At 46.5% G+C, this 21,204-nt stretch overlaps 1 protein-coding gene across 1 annotated transcript in view; it reads right to left on the bottom strand.

The window, feature by feature from the left end:
- Positions 1 to 20,281, bottom strand: part of LOC142258960 (uncharacterized) — a 155,909-nt gene extending 135,628 nt beyond the window's left edge. Inside the window, 9 exon segments of the mRNA XM_075331509.1 lie at positions 9,882 to 9,972; positions 10,170 to 10,267; positions 10,351 to 10,474; positions 10,556 to 10,735; positions 10,865 to 11,014; positions 19,403 to 19,500; positions 19,584 to 19,707; positions 19,790 to 19,969; positions 20,099 to 20,281. Coding sequence (XP_075187624.1) covers positions 9,882 to 9,972; positions 10,170 to 10,267; positions 10,351 to 10,474; positions 10,556 to 10,735; positions 10,865 to 11,014; positions 19,403 to 19,500; positions 19,584 to 19,707; positions 19,790 to 19,969; positions 20,099 to 20,281 — 1,228 coding nt within the window.
- Positions 20,282 to 21,204: the final 923 nt, after the last annotated feature.

Here is a 21,204-nt window from a genome sequence, read left to right as displayed (position 1 = left end):
TGCTCTACATCTATGAGGGAATTGTACCTGAATGATCCATTAATTAAACTGTTGTATTGTAATATGTATTTTTGTATGATAATATACTTGGATTTGGTTCATATGCATTATCTGTTTATGGCTATGTGGCGCACAATCTTATCTTGGGATAATTAATGTTTTTTTTATAACCTATATGGGTGAATGGGTGTCCCTTGGAACCCTTGTGTGCTATATTGCCATATCCTCTTTGTTTTCCTGTATGGATTTAACTGAATTGAAATAATGATTGATTTGTACCCAATCTGTGCATTTTCTTATGTGCACAATAATGGTGTTGTCTCAGATCATTGGTACTGTATATATTTTTCATAAACTTTCCCGTTTATGGTGGGTTTCCAGTACTGCTGCCCTCACCTAAGATGGCGCTGGACGCGCTGATGCCTGTGCGCGCTCTGTGTGCTGGTGTCTCTCCCTCCCCTCCGGTCGGCGCCCAATGAGTGAAGCGATTAGCGTGCATGCGCATCGTACCTTCCGGGACGCCAGCTGGAGTGGGCGGCATGGCCGCCGCCAAGTGGTGCGCACCACTAATAGGCCTCAGGTAAGTCTAACGCTATATAATGTTGACCATTCCCCTGTCACAGCACCTCCTGACGAAGCGAGTGTGAAACGCGCGTAGAGGTGCTGGGCAGTGTGGTTCTTCAGGTAGTGGTCTCCAACTTTTCAAATTGTCTTCCGGCAGCCTGATGCCCTGATGTTCCCCTTCTCTCCCCTGCTCTACAGGGTTATATGATGATATATGGGGGTACATTGAATTGAATGTGGGCATTTTGCATATATGGGGAATTCTATAATAACATTGTGCCATGCTATATTATGTATATATGTGTAAGGTTGCAGTGATGCTCCTGTATATCATGTAGCTCTAAGGCATCGTCACTTTAAAATTGAAACCCCATTATGGGTGATTAAGTTCGCCTTTAAAACTGCCAGATTGTCAGTTTGTAGTATCATGTTTGGTATATCTAATTGCATTATTCTCTCTTCTGACCACCCTTATGCAATAGCTAATAACCACAGTGCTCCAGGATATTTTCCGTGTTTTTAAGGGGTTAATTTTTAACTGTGTGTGTTTTGATACCCATCTCTGATTATGTGATAAATTTATGATGTTTTTTGTATCATGTTAATAAAGATGTAATCAATTTTTGGATTTATCTTGCTTCTTTGATATACTTGTACTAAGATGCAGGTCTAATGTAGAGTTAATATGTTTGGTTTGGTAGATATGCATTCATAAAATATGGATCTCTATTTCCGTTTTTGGATTTATCCTCCCTCTATGGTAGGTGCCTGAGGGATATGGTATAACATTTGAGACATGTTGCTACCGTGTTTTTCCAAAAATAAGACATGCCCCAAAAATAAGCCCTAGCAGGGATTTTCAGCATTTTCGGAGAAAGACTTAAATATAAGCCCTCCCCCGAAAATAAGCCCTAGTCGCGGATCAATAATGAAGTGTCCGTGCAGCTAAAAAAGTTACAGATACTACAGGACACTTCATTATACACAGCGGCACCCGGCAATTACACTCACCCGACACTGAGCGGCAGGACCTGCAGTGATTACACCCCCGCACACATCAGATCTCACACACACACACACACACACACATCGGATCGCACACATAAGCAGATCGCACACACAAACATCGGATCACACACAAACATCAAATCACTCACACTCACACACACACACACACAAACATCGGATCGCACACACACACATCGGATCGCATACACACTCGCCTCATCCAGCGACACCGATCTCCTCTCGCCGGGGGAATCCTGGGAGGCAGTGCAGTGGAGCGCACTGAACAGGACCTGCGGCGGGACACGTGACTTGTCTCATTCCCTGCTGCCGTAAGTGCTGGATGTGATGTGAGTGTGTGTGTGTGTGTGTGTGATCTGCTGTGTCTGCAATCGGCTGTGTGTGCCTGTGATCGGATGTGTGTGCCTGCGATCGGCTGTGTGTGCCTGCGATCGGCTGTGTGTGCCTGCGATCGGCTGTGTGTGCCTGCGATCGGCTGTGTGTGCCTGCGATCGGCTGTGTGTGCCTGTGATCGGCTGTGTGTGCCTGTGTGTGCCTGTGATCGGCTGTGTGTGCCTGTGATCGGCTGTGTGTGCCTGTGATCGACTGTGTGTATCTGCGATCTGCTGTGTGTGTAATCTGCTGTGTGTGCCTGCTATCTGCTGTGTGTGCCTGCTATCTGCTGTGTGTGCCTGCTATCTGCTGTGTGTGCCTGCTATCTGCTGTGTGTGCCTGCTATCTGCTGTGTGTGCCAGCGATCTGCTGTGTGTGCCAGCGATCTGCTGTGTGTGCCAGCGATCTGCTGTGTGTGCCAGCGATCTGCTGTGTGTGCCAGCGATCTGCTGTGTGTGCCAGCGATCTGCTGTGTGTGCCAGCGATCTGCTGTGTGTGCCAGCGATCTGCTGTGTGTGCCAGCGATCTGCTGTGTGTGCCTGCTATCTGCTGTGTGTGCCTGCTATCTGCTGTGTGTGCCTGCTATCTGCTGTGTGTGCCTGCTATCTGCTGTGTGTGCCTGCTATCTGCTGTGTGTGCCTGCTATCTGCTGTGTGTGCCTGCTATCTGCTGTGTGTGCCTGCTATCTGCTGTGTGTGCCTGCTATCTGCTGTGTGTGCCTGCTATCTGCTGTGTGTGCCTGCTATCTGCTGTGTGTGCCTGCTATCTGCTGTGTGTGCCAGCGATCTGCTGTGTGTGCCAGCGATCTGCTGTGTGTGCCAGCGATCTGCTGTGTGTGTCAGCGATCTGCTGTGTGTGTCAGCGATCTGCTGTGTGTGTCAGCGATCTGCTGTGTATGTCAGCGATCTGCCGTGTGTGTCAGCGATCTGCCGTGTGTGTCAGCGATCTGCCGTGTGTGTCAGCGATCTGCCGTGTGTGTCAGCGATCTGCTGTGTGTGTCAGCGATCTGCTGTGTTTTATTTTTATGTTGTCCTATTTTGTACATCGTTTGGTGGGAGCAGCCATTTAAGTAAAACTACCATATGTGAATATATGCTCTACATCTATGAGGGAATTGTACCTGAATGATCCATTAATTAAACTGTTGTATTGTAATATGTATTTTTGTATGATAATATACTTGGATTTGGTTCATATGCATTATCTGTTTATGGCTATGTGGCGCACAATCTTATCTTGGGATAATTAATGTTTTTTTTATAACCTATATGGGTGAATGGGTGTCCCTTGGAACCCTTGTGTGCTATATTGCCATATCCTCTTTGTTTTCCTGTATGGATTTAACTGAATTGAAATAATGATTGATTTGTACCCAATCTGTGCATTTTCTTATGTGCACAATAATGGTGTTGTCTCAGATCATTGGTACTGTATATATTTTTCATAAACTTTCCCGTTTATGGTGGGTTTCCAGTACTGCTGCCCTCACCTAAGATGGCGCTAGACGCGCTGATGCCTGTGCGCGCTCTGTGTGCTGGTGTCTCTCCCTCCCCTCTGGTCGGCGCCCAATGAGTGAAGCGATTAGCGTGCATGCGCATCGTACCTTCCGGGACGCCAGCTGGAGTGGGCGGCATGGCCGCCGCCAAGTGGTGCGCACCACTAATAGGCCTCAGGTAAGTCTAACGCTATATAATGTTGACCATTCCCCTGTCACAGCACCTCCTGACGAAGCGAGTGTGAAACGCGCGTAGAGGTGCTGGGCAGTGTGGTTCTTCAGGTAGTGGTCTCCAACTTTTCAAATTGTCTTCCGGCAGCCTGATGCCCTGATGTTCCCCTTCTCTCCCCTGCTCTACAGGGTTATATGATGATATATGGGGGTACATTGAATTGAATGTGGGCATTTTTCATATATGGGGAATTCTATAATAACATTGTGCCATGCTATATTATGTATATATGTGTAAGGTTGCAGTGATGCTCCTGTATATCATGTAGCTCTAAGGCACCGTCACTTTAAAATTGAAACCCCATTATGGGTGATTAAGTTCGCCTTTAAAACTGCCAGATTGTCAGTTTGTAGTATCATGTTTGGTATATCTAATTGCATTATTCTCTCTTCTGACCACCCTTATGCAATAGCTAATAACCACACTGCTCCAGGATATTTTCCGTGTTTTTAAGGGGTTAATTTTTAACTGTGTGTGTTTTGATACCCATCTCTGATTATGTGATAAATTTATGATGTTTTTTGTATCATGTTAATAAAGATGTAATCAATTTTTGGATTTATCTTGCTTCTTTGATATACTTGTACTAAGATGCAGGTCTAATGTAGAGTTAATATGTTTGGTTTGGTAGATATGCATTCATAAAATATGGATCTCTATTTCTGTTTTTGGATTTATCCTCCCTCTATGGTAGGTGCCTGAGGGATATGGTATAACATTTGAGACATGTTGCTACCGTGTTTTTCCAAAAATAAGACATGCCCCAAAAATAAGCCCTAGCAGGGATTTTCAGCATTTTCGGAGAAAGACTTAAATATAAGCCCTCCCCCGAAAATAAGCCCTAGTCGCGGATCAATAATGAAGTGTCCGTGCAGCTAAAAAAGTTACAGATACTACAGGACACTTCATTATACACAGCGGCACCCGGCAATTACACTCACCCGACACTGAGCGGCAGGACCTGTAGTGATTACACCCCCGCACACATCAGATCTCACACACACACACACACACACACACACACACACACACATCGGATCGCACACATAAGCAGATCGCACACACAAACATCGGATCACACACAAACATCAAATCACTCACACTCACACACACACACACACACACAAACATCGGATCGCACACACACACATCGGATCGCATACACACTCGCCTCATCCAGCGACACCGATCTCCTCTCGCCGGGGGAATCCTGGGAGGCAGTGCAGTGGAGCGCACTGAACAGGACCTGCGGCGGGACACGTGACTTGTCTCATTCCCTGCTGCCATAAGTGCTGGATGTGATGTGAGTGTGTGTGTGTGTGTGATCTGCTGTGTCTGCAATCGGCTGTGTGTGCCTGCGATCGGCTGTGTGTGCCTGCGATCGGCTGTGTGTGCCTGCGATCGGCTGTGTGTGCCTGCGATCGGCTGTGTGTGCCTGCGATCGGCTGTGTGTGCCTGCGATCGGCTGTGTGTGCCTGTGATCGGCTGTGTGTGCCTGTGTGTGCCTGCGATCGGCTGTGTGTGCCTGTGATCTGCTGTGTGTGTAATCTGCTGTGTGTGTAATCTGCTGTGTGTGCCTGCGATCTGCTGTGTGTGCCTGCTATCTGCTGTGTGTGCCTGCTATCTGCTGTGTGTGCCTGCTATCTGCTGTGTGTGCCTGCTATCTGCTGTGTGTGCCTGCTATCTGCTGTGTGTGCCTGCTATCTGCTGTGTGTGCCTGCGATCTGCTGTGTGTGCCTGCGATCTGCTGTGTGTGCCTGCGATCTGCTGTGTGTGCCTGCGATCTGCTGTGTGTACCTGCTATCTGCTGTGTGTGCCTGCTATCTGCTGTGTGTGCCTGCTATCTGCTGTGTGTGCCTGCTATCTGCTGTGTGTGCCTGCTATCTGCTGTGTGTGCCTGCGATCTGCTGTGTGTGCCTGCGATCTGCTGTGTGTGCCAGCGATCTGCTGTGTGTGCCAGCGATTGCTGTGTGTGCCAGCGATCTGCTGTGTGTGCCAGCGATCTGCTGTGTGTGCCAGCGATCTGCTGTGTGTGCCAGCGATCTGCTGTGTGTGCCAGCGATCTGCTGTGTGTGCCAGCGATCTGCTGTGTGTGTCAGCGATCTGCTGTGTGTGTCAGCGATCTGCTGTGTGTGTCAGCGATCTGCTGTGTGTGTCAGCGATCTGCTGTGTGTGTCAGCGATCTGCTGTGTGTGTCAGCGATCTGCTGTGTGTGTCAGCTAGCAGCAGGGTAGGACGGCTTGCAGCACCCACCGGAGATCACAGGAGGACCTTGGAACCACGCAGACGTCCTGGTCTGGTGAGTATGAGTCTCCTGGGAAGTGGGGGGTCTGCTTTTTTGGGGGGTAAACTTACCCCCAACCGTGTTTCTCCAAGAATAAGACCTCCTCCAAAAATAAGCCCTAGTGCTTTTTTGGGGGGCAAAAAAAAATATAAGACAGTGTCTTATTTTTGGAAAAACACGGTAGTTGTCAGGTCCCATTAAACTTTCTGAGCTGTATGCTGTCTGTGCAAATGTAGTGCCCATGACTATATCAGGGTGCTGCAGGGAAGTGCACCTTCTCTTTTCTTGTGCAGGGCCTACCTCCCATGGTTCCAGGTACCTGAAAACCAGTGTCACATCCACTAGCACCACAAATTCCAATCACATCTCACATCACGACCTGTCAGACACACCAGTGGATTGGTCTAGCTGGAAAAGGGCCACTCATGTAGGGGTCAGGCAGACTGGTGGGAGGGGACAGAGTGTGTTCTCCAGGGGAGCAAGAAGAGAGGGAGTTCAGTGAGAGCCCTCAAAGACTGAGGAGCTGGGGACTAGTAGCTCCCAGGGAGCGAGACCAAGGTTGGGTTGCAGGCAGTGGTCCGGGACCACAAGAGTCGGGGACCGGTAGCAGTGACATTGGAAAAAGGGTGCGACGGACATAGTTGTGAAGGACTGTCGGCATCAGAGAGTACAATAAACGGAACGGTACCGAGCACAACGGGGTACAAGACCATAAGTCAGGAACAGATTCAACGACCTGATAATTTACCTGGAGGGAGAGTGTCTTTATGAACTTCTCTAAGAGCTCAGCGATTGAAGGCATCAGCACAACCAGAGGGATAAGGCTTCCCAGACAAAGCAATTTACTGAAATCCTACGTGCCAGCCATCAAGAGCACAGCTACACTACACATAGGGACGAGGGCCCTGACAGCTTCAAGCCAAAGGGCCACAACAGACAACTAAAATTGTGCACGGAGGCAGGGTCCAGACTATCAAGGGACACCGGTGGGAGTATTACCTGGACGGGCTTCCCGCAGCGGCAGTGGTACACAGACACCTTGGTTTACTACAGTGTGTGCGTCTGCTTTATAATCCTCATCCAACACCACGACAATCACAGTGAGTACTCTGACCCTGCACCCTGTCCTCCCCATCGTACCAACAACCCTGAGCCCGGGGCCATCCCTACCTGTGGAGGGACTAACAACTGGCTCCTTATCTCCATCTGCCCCGGTGCTCCCCACAGCAGCGGCAGTACTCCCATTACCGCAACCCACAGGTGGCGTCACAAACTCTTCCCCTGTAAATATCCCACTTTTAAAAAAAGATTCAAGTGTCCGCCAAACCGGGTCCAAACCTCCCCCCCCCCCCCCCTGATCCTGGAACCGAGCAGCCCGACCAACACCGGGGCGGTACACAAACATGTATGGAACCTATTATCCGCTGTGCCAGCTGTACCTGCTGCATCTATCTATACCAGCTGTGCCTGCCGGACCTGCAGAATCTACCAGTAGACCATGATGTTCAACCCACCTTGTTCATTTTGCCTCCTCTATACTGGAATAATAAGCCATTAGATAGTGTTTTGTTGGCCAAAATTATACCAAACTGCTACTTTGTCAGTGGAGTAATGGAGGGTTCCACAATGGTGGAGGGCTGAAAGACTCTTCATTATAAAAAGATATGGCTTCATCATCCAATACAGCAAAATCCCAAAGACAAATCTCCTCGATGTTTCTCAGCCTTGTAGTGGCTCAAACACTGTTAGTATCTACATGTTTGGCATTGCAAGAAACCACATAAAAATTTACAGATTGCGTGTCTCGTGGAGCAAGAGATGGGTACTGTGTATTCTGCACTAAAATGGCAGATTTACAATTTTCACTCTACAACATCCACTTCTTGCTAATTTACTGAGACTGTCTGTGGAGTCCAAGTAGTCTTTTACACTAAAGAAGAATACAGTAAATGCTATTTACTGACTGTATGTTGTGTTATTTGACCACTTTTAATTCTTTAAATGTTTTGTCGAATTTCAGTTTTTGTATTTTTTTAAATAAATGGAAAACGCATCAACCTTACATTACAGCTAAGAAAGGAGAATATGCCACAGAAAAAAATCTCAGACACTGGAATCAGATTCAACATTACAAAGGTGTCATCATTTAAAGTGACAGATGTCAGATTGGAGAAATGGGGCCTGGATAGGAGCAGAAAACTGGCTGCAGTGGAAAGCCATGATATAAGAGCGGCTTTGGTACTAACTACTATAGAGAAAACTGAGTATAGACAATAACACATCTACTAAAATGACCGCCCTCCACCCCGACAGCCTTCACCGTCAGAGATTTAGTGACTAGAGGTGACACATCTGGAGTAATTACAGTATGTGGCTCGGGGGCTCTCGGCAATCCAAACTATTATGGGGTCCAATATCTTCTGTCAGATGAGTTTCTTGAAGAAATATTAGACATTTACTTTCTGCCTCTCGGACTCCACAATGGACGGCTCCAGCACAAGTTCTTATATAATGCACATTTGTAGAATTCAGAGAAAATATCTTTCAGGCTCTTCAAGGTAAAAATATCAGATCTTTATGTGTTAATTACTTTCCTTTTTTTTCTAATTAAATCTTGGAAATCATGTGGGTGGGCTGCCCGGCCTCCATGTAACCACTGTGGGGTAATTCTAACCCCCCTCATATGTTACAGTTACCCTGTGCCCAACTTTAGATAAAAACGCCCCTATCAGCACATTCATCAGAAGGGAGAGAAGGAAGATCCATCAATAAGAGGCCGAGATTCTAGGAAGATGGAGTCATTGCTCTCAGTGGAGAAACAATAAGAATCTTGTAGTTATGATACTTATTAATGGAGAACAAAAATATAATAAATGATGTTACAGAGCAAGCTTTCCAGACTACTGAGGTCTCTTCATCAACTACAAGATTAATATTTTGTTTCTCCCACTGAGAGCAATCAATCTTTATTCACCTGGTGAAGACGGCACCAAACTAAGAATCTAGGAGGTCACCAGCATCATTACCCTCCGCTTTCTCTTAGGTGTCCACCATACTGATTAGATTTTTCTTTGCAGACTAGAAATCTGGGCAGCTAAAGCCTGCTTTACGCATTATGATTAAGCATACAATATCGTATGCGATCGTAACCGCCCCCATCATTATGTGCGGCACGTTCAATTTGTTGAACAAGTCGCACAAACGATTTCCCGTCACCCGTACTTACCCGTCCATACGACCTCGATGTGGGCGGCGAACATCCACTTCCTGGAGTGGGAGGGACGTTCGGCGTCACAGCGACATCACGCGGCAGCCAGCCAATAGAAGCAGAGGGGCGGAGATGAGCGGGACGTAAACATCCCGCCCACCTCCTTCCTTCCGCATAGCCGGCCGGGAGCCGCGGGATGCAGGTAAGCTGCTGTTCATCGTTCCTGGGGTGTCACACACAGAGATGTGTGCTGCCCCGGGTACGATAAACAACCTGATGTTCAATTTTTAGGAATTGAACGACGTGCATGCGATGAACGTTTTACCGTTCAATCGCACGTAGCTGTTACACGCTACAATGTAACTTACGATGCCGGATGTGCGTCACTTGCGACGTGACCCCGCCGACACATCGTAAGATATATTGTAGCGTGTAAAGCGGGTTTAAGAGTCAACATCTTCTAATTTCAGAGGATAGGATGGATCCTACCTGTAAGATCTGGCTGATACAGATCTCACTCCAACAGAAGGGCGTCCAATGCCCAAAATAATGAAGGTACTTTTGGGTGGAGGAGCATGTGGTGGTCTAGCAGCAGAATGGTGACCATTTGATATGGCCGGACTACAACCCTGATAAAGCCGCCACAGCCGGTGACTGAGAAGAATCTGTGACTTCTCTGCATTTAGTGGTCACTACTCACCTGCACTGTCATCTGTAGGAATCTCCTCTTTACTCCGCTCATCACCCCTCACATATGTCTCTGTAGTATTAATATGGGTCAGATCTTCACCCTGAAACAAATATTGTAAAAGTCACAGACAGATGGAGACGTCACATCTATGATCAGCTCTAATCCTGCCATCTCCACCGCTCTCATTACACAAGTATAAAGCATATAATACTGGAGGATAACACAAGACTGAGCACAAGACCTTCACAGCCGTCTACACATCATAGGGAGATTTCATGGCTCCTTCTCTCCATCTACCTGATGGTCCTGAGGAACATCGGGATCTTCTTGTTTACAGTCCTGTGGGAGAAGATGACGGGGACATCTCTCTGGTGTTGTCCTCTTACTGGATAGAACTGGAGGAGACACATACAGGGACTGAATTCATTCCTTACATACAGATAATTATAGGCCGTGTGTATTTAGTCCTGTCTATTACCTGGTGATGTGAGGGGCTGGGGAACCTCCATCATGAAGTCCTTGTACAGATCTTTGTGTCCTTCTAAATACTCCAACTCCTCCATGGAGAAATAGACGGTGACGTCCTGACACCTTATAGGAACCTGACACATACAATGATACCGTCACCCCCGATCCCTTCATAGCGTTACTGTATAATGTCCCAGCATTCCCAGCAGTGTCACCTCTCCAGTCAGCAGCGCAATCATCTTGTAGGTGAGTTCTAGGATCTTCTGGTCATTGATGTCCTCATGTATTGGGGGGTGAGGTGGAGGCCCCGTGATTGGGCTCAGGGGTCTTCCCCATCCCTCAGACACAGGGGCCTGACAGCACTCACTAGAGGTCTTCTTCACTACTGTGTAATCCTGGTTATGGAGAGACACAGTAATAAATATCACTCCAGACATTTCCAGAGTCCTCACCTCTCCAGTTCTGTCCATCTGTTATTCCCATAGATAAGAATGATGTAATGTGACGTCATCAGAATCTCTCACCTCTCCAGTAAGCCGGAAGAGGATCTCTAGGGTGAGGTGTAATATCCTCTCCGCCATCTTGTCCCTGGCCATATCCATCCTTGATGGGTCAATCAGGAGAATTCTCTTATATAGAAGATCTCCACTGAGAGGATCTGATATTGTAGGGACCTGAATGGGGAGAAGATGACGATGTAACTTCATAACGAATCCTGTATAGTAATATTATTATTGGAGACTTTATATCCGATCACTGGCGCAGAAATAACACTAACATGTATGACATGAAGAAGAAGATAATTCATGGTTTTGGGCTGCGGGAACCGAAATGAAGATTCTTGATCCAATAATATTGAGAAGCGGCTTTTACTCCACATGTATGGCACGTGACTATTTTATAAGTATTCGCCTGTTGGGTTTTTTGTATGTTTGCAGGGTTTTAGCTTCTCAGATTTTTTCGTCTAACTCAGACTGCAATGTTTTTAAACAGTCTCAAAATTACTGTAGAAAATTGACACTAAAAAAGACGTGGGTGTGCGGGTGGACGAGAAAACCGACCAGTGCCAGGAAGCTGCTGCCGAGGCAGATAATATAATAGGATGCAGTGAACGAGGCACAGATGCTCCGGACAAGAACAGTTTTGCCTCTATACAAGTCACTAGTGCGGCCACACTTACAATATTCTGCACAATATCCGGCTCCAGTGAATGAGGAGGACATAACTAAACTAGAGCGGGTGCAGAGAAGAGCGACCATTAAAGGAATGGAAGGTCTGCAATAGGAGGACAGGTTAGCAAGTTTTTGGTTGTTTATTTTGGAAACAAAGGCTATGGGGTGATTTTATTACAATGTACAAGTATATCAAGGGCATCACTGAGATATTTCTAATGAGCTTTTTACAACTGAGGCCTGCAATGATGACAAGGAGGTTCAATCATAAATCACAGATAGTGATTCTCTACTGTAAGAGCAGTGAGAATATGGAACTGTCTGACACATGATGTGATAATTGTTGATAGACTACAAAAATTCAAGGTGGGCTTGGATGCCTTCCTTAAAAAGTATATTATGGCAGGTTATCAGGACTAGATTTTGTGATGGAACATTGATCCAGGGAACTGGTCTGATATTTTTAGAGTCATGAAGGATTTTTGCCCCTTGAAAAAGGTATTCACCCCCCCGGAACCTTTCCACTTATTTTTACGTTACTCCCACAAACCAGGGCTGTGGAGTCGGAGTCGGTATAAAATGCACAGACTCCGACAATACGTAATAAATTGGGGACAGTAGTGCAATGCAGAGTGTGATGTAATTTTTTTCATAGGAATTTGGGAAAGTTATGAAATGTCCTATAAATGGCTGTTCTATTCCTGATCTAAGGCTACAGTCACACACAGCGTTTTTGCTGCGTTTTTTGAGGATACGTTTTTCAGCTGCAAAAGCAGATCAGCTTTTTATAAAAACGCATCACCTGAAAGGTTTTTGAGCTCATAAATAATGCTTTCAATAGCAAAAGCAGATTAGAAAACCGCCACAAACTGACAGCTCATTCTTTGTGAGGATCCTCACAAAACGCTGTGTCTGAATGGCTTATCTTTTCACCCATTGCCTTTGCTGGGATGCCCAGAGTCACTGCATGTCACTGAATTATTTTGCCATCAATGTTCGATATGTTTGTGACAAGAAAGAAGTTGTTAGCAAGACTCTGGCCGTAAAAGATACTAAAGCTCATCACACCGGCCAGTTTCTCTAGGCCTTAGTGGAAAAAGTTCTGCAAGATTAGGAACACAAAAAAGAACAGGTTCTTGCTATTGTAACGAACAATGCTTCAAACATAAGTATAATTAAACTGATGAATGAGAGTAATGAACAACAGCTAAAAGAAAATTTAGGATTCAGTATGTGTGAGATGGAGCCACAGTGCTGTTCATGTAACTGAGGAACAAACAGATATTACAACAGAAGAACAGCAAAATGATACTTTAGGTTTAGACGATCTTGATGAAGCTGCTTCAAAACACTTTCATATTCATCACTTGTGTTGTGCACACGCTGCAGCTGGCAATAAGAGTCTGCAAGAAAGACCCCGGTTTCACACATCCGTCTTTTCGCCGGTTTGGCGGATGCGGCGCACTCCAGTACAGTGTATACAGTACAGTGGCAGTGCGACAAACGACGGTCACATGCTTTCATGTGACCGGAGCATGTGACCCGGAAGTTGTGGCGCTGTCACTGTGCTGTATCGCACTGTACTGGCGTGCACCAAATCCGCCAAACCGGCGAAATGCCGGATGTGTGAAACTGGGCGGACATGCTGGAGATCTGATTGGAAAAGTAAGGAAGTTGGTTATTGCCGCCAGAACCCCTAAAATTGATTCCATCTTGAAGAAACGTGCTGGGAAAGGGGCAAATGTTGATCAAGCCACTCGGTGAGGCACTTATTTAATGACTGAGCGATTGCTTGAACTAAAATGATTTCTTATAGATATGGTGAACCCTCAAGTAACCTTAAATGAAGGTCAATGGACACAGGAATTGAAGGAGTTGCTTAATAATCACCCATTTACCGTGACTAAAAAATTACAAGCTGAGGATTTAACTGCTAGCATTTTCATAAGGGAGTGGAAGTGTGGCGCCCTGGACAAGCCAGGACGTCACAAGTACTACACCAACACACCCCGGCTAGGCACACCAAAGCCAAACACAAAACCCTTGTTGCCTTCCTCCAGGGGCTGACTTCCACACCAGGGGGGGGGGGCAGGCGGTTGGTCCCGCCCACCGAGGAGTTGACAGTCCTGGAGGCGGGAAAAAGAGTCGAGATCAGTTTGAGGAGAGGAAGAGTGAAGTGGTAAAGGAGGAGACTGACCGTGTCCGGGTGTGTGGCCCGGGCACAAACAGCAAGGTTGGCAGACGGTGGTGACCGTCTGCAGGAGAGGCTAATCAGAGTGAACCGTAAGGACCGTGGACGGACGGTGGCCCGGCGGTACCGGATCGGAGAGCAAAAGAGAAGCCAGCACCATTCGGCAGGGCCTACGGATCCCGACCAGGCTAGGAGTCGCCGTAAATTGGTCAAATCCGTTAGCGAAGGAAACCTCCGGGGTTTCCCAGCAGTCAAGACCCGATTGAAGGCAACAGCTCAAACCGTGAAGGGAAACACAGTCACCGCCAAGGCTACAGTTCCCAGGGCCAGAGCCTGCTGGCAAAAGGGTCTCCTTCAGCACCCATCCAAGCTGGGGAGCGGGTTACCGGTGGGAAGCCATTGGAACCGTACACAAAACACAGGTGCAGGGAAAGGCAGTCACCATCAACCTACCGGGAGGAGAACAACCGCAGCCGTCTGTGGGACCCGTCCATACAGCCGTTTGTTTGACCAGAGACTCTGTGTGAATTACTGGCTGAGTGAGTACCACCGTGCCATACGGCACAGCGTTGCCCCCGCGACCCTGCACCTCACCAGGCCCCGTAACCCGCCTGCCATCCCTATCCCCCTCACCGGGCCCCGGGACAACCAACCCCCTACCCACGGAGGGGAGAACCAACATCCAAACTGCTCCCGGGATCCCCGTCCAGAGCAGCGGTGGTGTCACCAACCTCACCACAACCGTGGGTGGCGTCACGGACAATATCCCTAAACCAAACAACCCCCCCTTTCACTCACGGGCGAGGAACGCCGCTCGAGTCCCCGGGATCCAGCCCACTGCTCGAGCCACCACCGAGCAGCAGCAGCAGCCGGACCCGAGTATTGGGTGAGCGCAGCGTCCCCTCCTCCGCCCGTGACCTAAGAACTTGCTATTTTGCCTGTCCTAAAGAGGAGGTTTAGTCGCAGATGGCATTTCTGCTTCAATGAAACGGAGAGAGACACAGCTATTAGAAAATAAAATTCTTCTGGCAGCTGTTTATGTGGACCCAAGTCATCATATACTTCTTGATAACACCTTACTAAAAGAAAAGAAGCTCTGAGGTAGCAGTTAGGATGAGTGGCTACAGGACTGCCAGGCGCAAGAGGACTTGGGTCCTGACAGTGCTACTGCTGCCATATCTTCATCCTCACCAGATGAGCAGTTTAACTTTGACAAGCATTTGGATGACATGGAGCAGGCATTGCTGCAAGGAAAAAGATTTCACTCCGTCTCTTATAGCAACAGATTGACCAGATTTCAGTAAAATTTTTCACTTGCTCTTAAAGAAATAGAAAAATTCAACCAGTCATCAAAACTGACTGTGCATGAGGCAATGCCTTTATACCCGGAAATTGTTAGAGATGTTGCCCATGTGGTTACGGCTTTGCCTCCAACCCAAGTGTAGAGAGGTTGTTCTCTAGCCTTAAAATTATTAGGTCAGATTTGAGGTCATCTGCGAAGGAGGATCTGATGGACGCAATTCTATTTCTTAGAACAAATTCATAGACTGCACAAATGTTATTTACTATGTTTTTGTTGAAAACTGTTATTTGCCACTTTTATAGTGTATTACATAGTGTTATATATAACACACAATATATACTGTATATATAACACTATGTAATACACTACGTAAGTGGCAAATAACAGTTTTCAACAAAAACATACTAATAATAACTTTTAGTATAATGCTTATATTTAAGTGAAAAAATTATTGTAGTACAATGTGAACATCATACATTTAATCATTTTTATGATACAATAAATCAAGATATTTAGATAGAAAATATATTTATTGGAACACAACTTTAGAATACAAAAAACTGTAATAAATTGTAAATATGTAATACAATATCTAAATACCGTATTTTTCGATTTATAAGACGCACCGTATTATAAGACGCACCCTAAACTTAGATATAAAAAAAGGTAAAAAAAAGAAAAATGGGGTCAGTCTTATAATCCGGTGTTCTCTTACCAGAGGGGGGCAGCAGTGGTGGTGAAGCGGGGTCACAGGAGGCAGAGGTTGTGCTGGCAGGCACGGCGGGTCAGTGGCAGCGGGGTCTATGGTGGCAGGAGGCGTCCGGGGTGGCAGGAGCCGGGGGACCCGTGGTGGCAGGAGCCGCGGGGCCCGTGGTGGTGGCGGCAGCAGCGTCGACGGGCGAGTCATGCAGCAGGCCGGTGCAGTGAGTGTCCCAGTGTCCGCGGTCCCGGTTCAAATAATGGCGCCTGCGCAGATGGAGCTCTCATCCAAGGGCTCCATCTGCGTACACGCCCGCTGCCATCATTTGAAACTGGGACCGCGGACAAACTGGGTAACTTGCTGCACAGCCGCCCGCCCCGCACGCACAGAGTGGCAGCCAGCAGGCTGCCCCGCCCACCCTGCGTGCAAGCGGCCGGGTACCTGTGCCTGCGTGCGGGCGGCAGCCATCTGCCGGCCGCACACAGCACCCGGCCGCCGCTCGCACGCAGCCACGGGTACCCGGCTGCCACCGCACGCAAGCACAGCTACCCGGCCGCTTGCACACATCCACAGGCACCCGGCCACCCAATCACCGCACAGACAGGACCTCCAGGTAACGCTATATTCGCTTTATAAGACACACACCCCCATTTTCCTCTCAAATTTTTGGGAGGAAAAGTGAGTCTTATAAAGCGAAAAATACGGTATATATTATATATATATATATATATATATATTATACATGCACACACACACACAAGATATATATGTAATCATTGTGTATTACTTATTGTATAACATATTTACAATTTATTACAGTTGTTTGTGTTCTAAAGTTGTATTCCAATAAATTTTATGTTCTATCTAAATATCTTGATTATTGTATCATAAAAATAATTTGATGTCTGATGTTTACATTGTACTACAATAAATTTTTCACTTAACTATAAGCAATATATGTCGGAGTCGGAGTCGTGGAGTCGGTGCAAGGGAAATTGAAGAGTCGGAGTCGGAGGTTTGGCTTACCGACACCACAGCCTTGCCACAAATGTAAATGTATTTTATGTGATATACCAGCATTAAGTAATAAGTATTTGTAAAGTGTAAATGAAGTGATAGATGGTTTTATACATATTTAAAAATATAAATCTTTATATTGTGAGATGCATTTGTATTAAGCCCCTTGTAGTATGATGCCCCTGAGTGACCAATTGCCTCCATAAGTCACATAATTAGTAAATTGAGTCACCTGTATCATTTATTCTCAGTATAACTACAGCGGTTCTGTGAAGGCTTCAGAGTTTTGTTTGAGAACATTAGGGATCAAACAGCATCTTGAAAACTAAGGAACCCACCAGACAGGTCAGGGATAAAGTTGTGGACAAGAGTAAAGCAGGGTTCAGTTATGAAAAAAATGGTGAACGCTCTGAACATCTCACTAACCACTTTTCAATCCATCATCCAAAAATGGCAGCAGTATAGTGTGGAGACACGAGGGTCAGTGGGTACGGTCATCTGCCGGCCTAGATGTCTAGGAGAGACCACTCGGACCAGGGCTCATCCCACTGAAAACCCGCACTCCTTCCTTGTGGTCAGGACACTATTCCGACAACACAGGGTGAGGGAACCACACCTTGGTAAGACATTATTGGTTCACCAACAGGCAAACACGTATCATACATTCCCATCAACAACACAAGATGATACAAGCGACAGAGTCTCACTCATCCATTGTCTCGCATGGGATTAGAATCTTTGCGACTTCGGGGCTTCCTGGGCCAACTATCCCAGCCAGCAGCACCCCGCTTTTGATGAGCACCCACTGAAAGGAGATAGCGGCAAGCTTAGAAAGATGACTGAGCACAGCAAGATATGTAGCCAGGCTACTGAATTCTCCTAACCTGGGTCTCCAAGCAAATTTGTGGCCTTAGCATTGAGCAGTGATGCACATCTGTGATCCTCAAGTTGAAACCGTGGATCCTAGCCTGAAGTCCTGCAGAATGAATGTGGTGTCAGGAGCAAAGCCCTTTTTATACCCCTCAGTTCTCATTTTAGAGTATTGTGTATTACAATATTGGTGGAAAATGGCCGTTCTCTCATTGGTTCAGTTCAATCCGAATGCATAATTTTCCTCTGATTGATGTAGTCAGAGATGCTGAGGCAATCCACATTTAACTGACAATAGGGCTCCGGGTCAGCCTGACATGAAACAATGGCTAACTTCTTTTAATTTGCCAATCAAAGGAACATTACGTCTAGCCTAATTAAGAACAGTTCACCCTTCACACAAATCTCCAGATGCTGAGTTGTCACATATAGCACAACTACAAAGACATGGCCGTCCACCTACACTGACATCTCAAGCAAAGAGATCACTAATTACAGAGAAGCAGCCAAGAGGCCTATGGTCAGTGGAAAAGCAGGAGCAATCCAGAGCTCAGGGGGAGAATCTGTCCACAGGACAATTATAAGTCATAAACTCCACAGATTTGGCCTATATAGAAGACTGAACATTAATAAAAAGCAAAACATAAGAATTGAAAATTTCTTCACAGACGCCTTCATTCAATTTACCTGAGATAGAGCTGTTTTATAAAGGAGAAGGGGCAAAAATGTCACCTCTAGATGTGCAAAGTTGGTAGACGCATCCCCCAAAAGACTGTCAGCAGCAATTGTAGTGAAAGAAGCGCCTGTAAAGTACTCACTCAGGGGGCTGAATACTAATGCACATCACAATTTTCAGAGTTAAATTTCTTAAAATATTTAGAAATTCATTGATAATTTCCTTAATACTTCACAAATGTTGGCTACTTTGTGTTATCACATAAAAAACCAATAAAATCAATTTTTTTTGTGGCTGTAATGTGAAAAAAATGTGGAAAAGTTCACCGGGTGTGAATAGTTTTTCTTGCACCATTTTGAAGAATTTGGAACAAAAAAATAATAAAGAGAAGACAAAAAGTGACTTAGAAAAACCCAACAGAATTGATGAGTTGGATGTGAGTTTTGTGATGCGGAGCCCGTTATACCGGGAGACGGGCTGTGACCGGAGGCAGAAATATTCAGGGAAGGGAAAGATTTTACACTTTGTAGATAAATCCTCTCCTCCCGGGATGTAACGGCCTCTAATGCCGGGATCACACGGCCGGATAAAGAATCATCACAGCTTCATCCAGAAAACTAGGACAAGTCTTTTCTTATTTGTCATCCATATACAATCCGGTATTTACAGCCGCTATTAATAATTTACAGGACCATTTACAGCTTCCTCCATTACAGAACTGCAATGTACCCGTAACACAATGTCTGCTGTATGGTGGAGCTGATGGGAATCTGATGGTTTGTGCAGACACAGACCTGAATGGACGAGTCTCCTCCGATTTACAGAAGGCCCTAGAGGATGCTGGGATTATTCTCACACGCAGATTCAGTGAGAAAGAAAATCCCCATCTGCACTGCCACATCCAATAACAATGGTCTGAGGGTGAGACGTTGTGTTATTTTATGGACAACACTGAAGTGTGAACGAGAACTAAAAGGAACCAAAGCTGTTATCTCTCCTAATCCTGCCATCTCCACCGCTCTCATTACACAAGTATAACACATAATACTGGAGGATAAAACAAGACTGAGCACAAGTCCTTCACAGCCGCCTACACATCATAGGAGATTTCATGGCACCTTCTCTCCATCTACCTGATGATCCTGAGGAACATCGGGATCTTCTTGTTTACAGTCCTGTGGGAGAAGAGGACGGGGACATCTCTCTGGTGTTGTCCTCTTACTGGATAGACCTGGAGGAGACACATACAGGGACTGAATTCATTCCTTACATACAGATAATTATAGGCCGTGTGTATTTAGTCCTGTCTATTACCTGGTGATGTGAGGGGCTGGGGAACCTCCATCATGACGTCCTTGTACAGGTCTGTGTGTCCTTCTAAATACTCCCACTCCTCCATGGAGAAATAGACGGTGACGTCCTGACACCTTATAGGAACCTGACAAATACAATGATACCGTCACCCCCCGATCCCTTCATAGCGTTACTGTATAATGTCCCAGCATTCCCAGCAGTGTCACCTCTCCAGTCAGCAGCTCAATCATCTTGTAGGTGAGTTCTAGGATCTTCTGGTCATTCATGTCCTCATGTATCGGGGGGTGAGGTGGAGGCCCCGTGATTGGGCTCAGGGGTCTTCCCCATCCCTCAGACACAGGGGCCTGACAGCGCTCACTAGAGGTCTTCTTCACTACTGTGTAATCCTGGTTATGGAGAGACACAGTAATAAATCTCACTCCAGACATTTCCAGAGTCCTCACCTCTCCAGTTCTGTCCATCTGTTATTCCCATAGATAGGAATGATGTAATGTGACGTCATCAGAATCTCTCACCTCTCCAGTAAGCCGGAAGAGGATCTCTAGGGTGAGGTGTAATATCCTCTCCGCCATCTTGTCCCTGTCCATATCCATCCTTCACGGGGCAATCAGGAGAATTCTCTTCTATAGAAGATCTCCACTGAGAGGATCCGATATTGTAGGGACCTGAATGGGGAGAAGATGACGATGTAACATCATAAAGAATCCGCTGTAATAATACAATTACTGGAGAGAATAAGGGGAAACATATAATGAGAACATTCTGGGGGCACATTATACTGTGTGAGGGCAGAAAGGGGACGAGGACCGAGGGCAGAAAGGGGCAGAGGGCAGAATGGGATCGAGTGCCGACGGGTTTCAGAGAAAAAAGGAAGAAAAACCTCGCGATTCATAGAAATCAGCGAGACAAAAACTCCAAGAAAGTCTCAGAGCTGAAGGGGTTAATGCCGCCTGACCCAGTAATGGGGAATCTCCACACACCTCCACCTGCAGAGCCGCACACCGGATATATGATAGAGTCTAGATCCCAGTGGCCAGAAGGACCTCTGCTGAAGTCACGCCCATGTGACCAGCCTCTTGTGTGGGAGGAGCCTGTAGTTCCCGGCAGTCAGTGGACAGTTTGTCCTTCAAGCAGCAGGATTGTTTCCCATCTGCGCTGTTTTTCTATCCCGAGGTGTGTGATATAACAGGAGGTAATATCTGATGGAGATTATCACATATGAGCCTCAGGGGGAAATAAAAAAGGATTGTAGGTCACCGTCTCTGGGTGAAATAGTGTGCAGCAGTAGGTGCGACGCTCTGTCAGTGGGGGAGTCGCAGCGCAGCACCCGGGGTCCCGTTCCTCTTTTCCCATTAGAGGCATGGAGAGGGGGGGGGGGAATAGAGCCATGAGGAGGGGATTGGAGCAGTCACTGTATATAATGGAAGCCCATTGGATATTAAAGGGAACCTGTCAGCAGAAATTTTTCAATAAACCTAAAAGCTTCCCCTTCTGCAGCTCCTGGGCTGCATTCTAGGTTCCTGTTGTTATTGTGCCCCCTTTTAGACCAAAATAAATACTTTATAGTGTTACCTTTTTGTATGCAAATCTTGTTATTTGTACACGGGGGCGGGCTGTCTGG

Source organism: Anomaloglossus baeobatrachus, assembly GCF_048569485.1.
Source record: "Anomaloglossus baeobatrachus isolate aAnoBae1 chromosome 5 unlocalized genomic scaffold, aAnoBae1.hap1 SUPER_5_unloc_2, whole genome shotgun sequence".
Lineage (NCBI taxonomy): Eukaryota > Metazoa > Chordata > Amphibia > Anura > Aromobatidae > Anomaloglossus > Anomaloglossus baeobatrachus.
This window is presented reverse-complemented; position numbering and strand designations above follow the sequence as displayed.